General features: G+C 32.0%; 1 protein-coding gene across 1 annotated transcript; it reads left to right on the forward strand.

Annotated features, from left to right (window-relative positions):
* Positions 1-1,016: 1,016 nt before the first annotated feature.
* On the forward strand, positions 1,017-5,551 carry LOC137919868 (EEF1A lysine methyltransferase 1). Its single transcript, XM_068763082.1, has 4 exons — positions 1,017-1,127; positions 1,427-1,598; positions 2,973-3,123; positions 4,375-5,551. Exons 2-4 carry the CDS (start codon positions 1,440-1,442, stop codon positions 4,719-4,721), a joined length of 657 nt encoding a protein of 218 aa, XP_068619183.1. The 5' UTR covers positions 1,017-1,127; positions 1,427-1,439; the 3' UTR covers positions 4,722-5,551.
* Positions 5,552-7,323: the final 1,772 nt, after the last annotated feature.

The following is a 7,323-nucleotide window of genomic DNA, read 5'->3' on the forward strand; positions in this document are numbered from 1 at the left end:
CGTCAGTGGTAGGACGTATCAATAAATCGATTTTACTAATAGAAATCGATATTAATACAATACAAACACTCATTACCTTTTATTGGGAAATATAAAAGTAAATTATTTACGCAAATTCTTATACATAAAAGTTTTAGCACTTTTAATAGAATTATCTGCAATGCTATTATATGTTGGCATTGGTGGGGGTACTGGTGGAGGTACTGGAGGCGCAGTAACGTCCATTTTATCATTATTATTATTAGCTGCCAGTGAAGGAATACCATTTTGTTGATTTACAATTTTTGGTATAAAACAACCGTATTTTGACACAGGCTTACAAATAACATAGCCTAATTTAGAATAAAAATACTCGCAGCCTTTCGTGGATAAATGTATCATATCTAATTGTAAAACATCTCTGCAATATTTTTCAACTTTATTCATTAAGTATGTACCAAGTTTCTTTCCACGCATAGATTTAGAAATAACCACAGTCTCTACAAAACAACTTTCTGGTATACTCGGGATTTGAGACAATTTACAATGTCCTAATAGCATGTTCTCATCATTAACGAGTATTAAACTAGTTGGAAGTGTATCGCATGATGATTGCAGTGACATCATTCTAGCGGTTCCGCTTCGAGGCCATTCATCATTAATCATTTCACAACATGCTTCCAAATATTCGGGATGTTTATGTAAACTTAATACGCGGAGGTTGCTGTAATCCATATTTGAGAAACTGAAAAAAAAAACTTAATTTACTAGACGGTAACGCTCTGTACACCGAATTGAAGTTTTTTTACATTTTTTAAAAATGAATAATTTTTGTTTAAATCGAATATATCATATTTTTTATTTTAAATATATATTTGAAGTAATTATAATAAAAATAATTTTAATCTATATAAAGATTTTCAGAAAAAAATAGCTTTTTGCCAAAATATTTCTTCTGTGGTGAGTCCTTCGGACAAATGACATAACATTATCTGAAAACACTCCCTATTACTTGCTAATCTGTGGTTACTCTTATGTCAAACTCGATTAAAAAGTTTAAATGTCAAAATTATTATTTGATAAACATTTGTGACTTAAATATCAAATAAAACTTAATTATTATTTGATAATAAACTTACCAAAAAAAGGTGGTTAGTATTCTGTTGGTTTAATATAGTCTTAATACTATCAGTACATTTTTAAATATCGAAACAAGATCGACATATACATGGCCGCGGTGTTTCGACGATACTAACCTATTATTAGCTGTCACGAACAATACCACACGTTTCGTTACGTTTGATATCATACAATTATTACTTAAATTATAACAACACAAATAATCTGTTGTATAGTATTCTTAAAAATAGTAATTATACGAAAATAGTTTTAACATTATTTTTCTGAAATATACATTATATTGCTTACATGTGTGTTTTATTCATAGGATATTTTAGTAAATGAAAAATATGGACGATGATGATGTGCCTGCGCTTTCTGCTGAGACTTTCGCAGCTCTACAAGAGTTCTACGCCGAACAAGATAAGAGACAGGAGATCCTTAGCAAATTAGAAGCTGATAAGAAATTAAACGAAAACATAATTTTTGAAGAAAATTGGGTAAAAAATCACGTTTTTACGTGATTTAGCATGTTTTTATTATTATCTGCATTACTATATTTCGAAATATAAATAGATTATTTTATTTACAAATTAAAATTTAATGCAGAGATGATAATTTTTTTTCGAAAAATGGATGCAAATGTTTAAGTATTCCATAGCTTATTATCAAAAGCACTTTAGAGATGCCGCCATTGACTCTTTAAGATGGAAACAATATGCCACACATGCTTATGGACATTTTGAACTCCCAAAGCAGATGCTACTGTTAATTAATCTATTAATAATAATTTAAAGACAACGCTGTAAGTTTATAGGAAAATTAACTTATATAAGTAATTCCATAAATCAATTTCAAAATTATGTTAGGTGATAGAGCAGGTAAATTTTATAAACTAATTTAATAAATAGGCATATTTTTAAAATATTGCCATTGAGAAACAAATGTATTTTATACAACTCATAACATTTTCTATTACTACCATGTGTAAAACCTTTTGTAAATGACAGACAAAAACTCATAATACAATGGCCTGTTGAAACAATATAACAATTTTAGTTAAACCTTGTACTTCAGGAGCTAGCTACTACTTGCACTACTATTCTATTTTAGATTAACATTGCTAGCAATGATCACTGTGTGATCATCATTACATGGTTTTAATAGGTCTAGGTAGAAATTCAATACAGACACTGAACAAAAAAAAGAGATCTTTAACTGCATGTGCATTGTTATTTGTGATAATGTGTTCTTATTTACTATATGTATATTTTAATATACAGAGTATTTGCATATATATGTAAAAGGTTAAGCTTTCTGTAAGAGCTATACAAATGTACAGGGTGTTTGGTTAAAGCTGTGAAGGGGATTCACCCTTATATAGTTTAGTTCATTTGTCAGCAATAAGGTTTATAGCTTCTATACCCAAATACAATAATCCTGGACAAAGTAATCACTCTAAAATATATTGCATTAATAATTTTTTTCACAAAAACAAAATGTATGATCAAGAAAATATAGTGCACACTATTTCACAATGTTATTTGTCAATAAAAATGACAGTTTTTACATCTATTTTTAAACACTCTGTATAATCACCCTGAGATTCATTTCATGTATTGGAATGTGATGGGCTAATAAATTCTGGCAATAAAAAGTCTGCAGAGACATATACTAAACATTAAATTATTTCAAAATGTAGTAATCCCTGTTTTGAAAACATTACTATATTATCATTATGTCATTTACTATTTATGAAACGTTGGATTTTAGATAGTGTGCACTATACATTGAGAGCAAATGAACTTTTTATTCACCCATTTAAAGTTTCCAAAGGTCTTTATACCTATTAAGTGTAATTGTTTTAATTCCAGCAATTAAGTCAGTTCTGGTACGCCGAGGAGACAGTACAAACACTAGTTAAGGTCATAGACAAGAACTTGCCAGATGGTGGTAGAGTGGCACTTATATCATGTCCCACGCTATTTGTACCACTCAAACGACAAGTCAGTGATAGAGCCACAGGTGAGGTTAATTATTTAACTACCTTCATAAATAATTTACAATGTGGTAAATGTAAACCAATGTATACAAATAAGTTGACCAGGTAAACATGTGATATCCTGTTTACAAGTTCTACTAATTATCTATTGTCATTTTAACCGAATCGAATGTCTACTCCTGGACATAAACTTCTGCGATATATATAAGACAATTTCTCTCAACTATGTAGGTATATGCTTCGAATAAACAATAATGCGTTGTTCTGAAAACAGAGAATTATTTTAATAACTTAAATACGGTAGGTTGGTAATATCAATCACAATGTTTCACATCACTAACCTTTAAACAGAGAAACTATATTAAGTTATCATTTAAATTGTCGATTTATTTTAAAAGGTTTTTGGCATCATTTTAAATTATCACATTGACTTCTCATAACGCAACTGCTTTACCGATCGGCGACTCTTGTGACGATTATTAAAAGCGCCATCTATGAAGTGTCAAGGTAGAACAGTCACTGCTTTACCGACATTAAATAAGTGCGGCACAATACATACAGTACCTGGCGATAAATATTGCATATTGACCTTTGGAAAGAGATAATCGGCTGATTTGGACTTCGTAGAGCACTATCTCTGACCCACACTACCTATGTGACGTTTTATCAGTCATTGTATTGAAATTAGCCGATTGTCTCTTTACAAAGGTCGATGGCAGTTTTTGTCGCCTGGTACTGTAATAGAATTATTAAAGAAACTAGTTTCTTTACATCTCCCTCCCCTTGGGAAGAAATTTTTTATAAAATTTTCGCTAACTCGTCATAATTCTTACTAAATTATAATTACTACTTAAAAAAAAATATTTTAATCTTCCATTTTTCTTCCTAAATCTGACCTTACTTATCTTGTTTACTGAAGTACAGCTAAAAGTTTGAATGCTTCCAAAAGCAGCTTGCATCCAGCGTCTTCTGACCTGAACAATGTCGTCTACCTTGAGTAGACGTTTTGCACTGCATTTGCCGATACCTTGTCACCACCCTAGGTCTCTGCCATCTGCCACTATACAAATGCCTATCCGCTGAATAGCATAGCCCTCTCAATGGCAAGTTGAGTGACCATAAGCTGATCAATAAGATTCAAAATGGGACAGTATGCTTCATCATCCTCTACTGTTCATCACAACTATAAAATAATTTTGTCAAAAATTGAGATATATTTGAAATTATCAATATAAACTTGAAAATATTTTTAATGAAAATTGTATCTTCTTCAGTGAACCTGTTGGAGTATGACAAAAGGTTTCAAGTTCACGGGCCAGATTTCATCTTCTACGATTACAACTTCCCGGACAAACTACCTTCGGAACTGGAGAAGTCGTACGACATGGTGGTAGCAGACCCTCCGTTCCTCTCCACGGACTGCCTAACTAAAACATCGCAGACGATTAAATTGCTGGCGAAGGAGAAGATAGTCGTCTGCACCGGAGCCATCATGAGGGAGACGGTGGAGAACTTGTTGGACCTCAAGATATGTCAGTTCCAACCACAACATAGGAATAACTTAGCAAATGAGTTTTCTTGTTATGCAAACTTTGAATTTGATAACTTTGTTGGTCAGTAATTTTAAGATTACCAATAAAGGTAGGTTTTATTAATAAATATAAACTATTATTATACAGTACCCGGCGATAAATAGTTCACATCGAACTTTAGAAAGAGACAAATTTCGGCTTCGTAGAGCATTATCTCTGTCTTATACTAAGTGACGTTTTGTCAGTCGTGCGACAGAGATAACGCTCCACGAAGCCGAATAAATAATAGAATTAGCCGATTGTCTCTTTCCAAAAGTCGATGTGCATTATTTATCGCCGGGTATTGTAACAAGTGGCGCAATAGTAATGTCATAATATCATCGTACATTAATTTTTACAAATGGCGCGAAATGTCACTATCCTTTGATATTTATGATGTATATATGTAGAGAATTAGTACTTTATTTCTAAAAAATGAGGCACTTAACATTATGACATTATTTTTGTGCCACCTTGTAGATGAAAATAATTAATAAGTGTATGTGGTTAAGTAAGAGTACTTTTGCAAGTGATTATTAATGTAAGGTAATCTTGTAAAATATATAAATATGGGACATCGATTACAAATAAGGCGTTAGTGTCACCGATGTACAGTTCGACAAGTGTTACATATAATTAAGAGTGTAGTGTCAATAGTTTATTAAACAATGCTACCGAAACTGCTGTACCGCGCCGTAGGTACACGAGACGGGAGGTGGGAAGTAACAGAAGCTCGGTTCCGTCATACCCCTCATACTGTTTTCCTAAGGCGCGGTACAGCGGTATCGGTAGGAATATAAACCAAACCCCGGTTCTTTTCACAAATTCACTGTGGATAGCTTACCGAAGATGCGAAGGAAACTGTTTTGGTGTTAACCTATTTTAAATTCGTGTATATATATATATATATATATATATTTTATATATTACTGTTTGTCTCCTGTATCTGAATAAAATAAAATTTTATGGTAAATGTAAGGTCTTTATTTTCTCCACGGGGTTTCTTTATTCTGCAGAGACAACTATGGGAATGCTGTATGACATTATGGTACTTTCAACTGCTCTGAATTTGTACCTTGACTTGGGGTAGTATGAATGTGGAAGTAGAAGTAATCAATATAAAAACTTAAATGTGCAAGAGAAGGCGGTTGTGTGCCCATGATCAAGATCCAGGTTGCAGATGACATGTAAACATTCCTGTATGAAAAATATATAATTATATAAATTAACAAAAAAAAAGTTCAGTGTGGGATCACGTCCGCCATTTTTTTTCAAACATATATTGCTTTTACTATATATTTTGTAACAAATTAGTAACTCTCACATCACTATTATTTCCGCAGTAACATGTCCACTATTGGACATAGGCTTATCAAAAGACTTCCAATAGGACCGGCTGGAAGTGGCAAGTATCTGCTTTTACTGTAACTGACTTAAAATAAAAATTAAAAAATGATATGGATAATAATTTGAAAAAAGAACTAGAAATTATTTTTGAATATCGAATGTAAATTATGAACACTACAGACGACTTATTACAGATTAATGTGCAAGCTATGCAAGAGATAACATATTTTTATTTTATTATGGCCCCCGCTATTGGGGACCTCTCCTTCCACCCCCCTATTTAATTGGGGACAGGGTTTTGTATTTCTTAATATTTTTTTTTTCACTAGAATTTTTATTTTCGTTCTCGTCTTCCATAGTACACAATATCTTTTTTCCTCTTATCATTCTACAATTCCATCTTCCTTTCTCAATCATTCCATTTCTTTCGGACATCCTCAAACACTTCAGTTATCCATTTCTATTACAGTATCACAGTTTTAATTGGTTTAATTATTTTCTCGTGTACACCAATTTTATCACGGATTTATTTTACAATTGTTTTTTTTAACATATATTTATTAGACTTGTTGCCGAGTAAGTTGTCTGAAAGACGGCGTAAACATCCGATGACCTGTCCGAAAAACAACTCGAGGAACTTTAGATGATGATAGTCAGTTGTCACCTAGGCTCCGGGAGAAATCTCTGCTCACCAAAGTTCTAACTTAGATTCACAGAGTCTCAAAATCGACTCGATAAGTCTCAACACATTAATTTAAAAAGTCCGATTAAAGAAACTTGATTTAATGTGAGTTTGCAAATAAAACAACAAATGCAAAACATCCTTAGTTTATTTTTCACTTTACACTAGTTATTCTGTCAAATTATGCTGGTCAACGATCCATAGGGAACCTATATTGAAGACATTGGCTCGCCCTCAATCGAAATCTTTGTTGTGTAGAAATATATGCTGCGCCAATTAAATTTAAACACGTACTGGTCGATTAATTATCAAACATTATTATGGCAACATTACTTGGCTATATTTTTTTAAAGGTCAATACTCTCTCTTCCAAAAATGGCCACGGCTAAAACTTGTAGCTCTTTAATTTAAATTCAATAAAAACACATTTTATTTCTACACGTACTCGGGTGTTATTTAACTATTTCTATGAAAAACGTAAACTACAGTATCAGGGTAGTCTGTTTATTAATAATTTTTAATTATCCTTAATGTTGTCAGTCTGAAAAATCAATGAACATTTTAAGAAATAGATTTGTTATGCTAGAAAAATGCAAGCAAGATAAAATTATGATACCGACGTT

Source organism: Battus philenor, unplaced genomic scaffold (assembly GCF_028537555.1).
Source record: "Battus philenor isolate CCGP_79_NKW_IND1 unplaced genomic scaffold, ilBatPhil1.0.hap1 SCAF_17, whole genome shotgun sequence".
In the NCBI taxonomy this organism is placed as follows: domain Eukaryota; kingdom Metazoa; phylum Arthropoda; class Insecta; order Lepidoptera; family Papilionidae; genus Battus; species Battus philenor.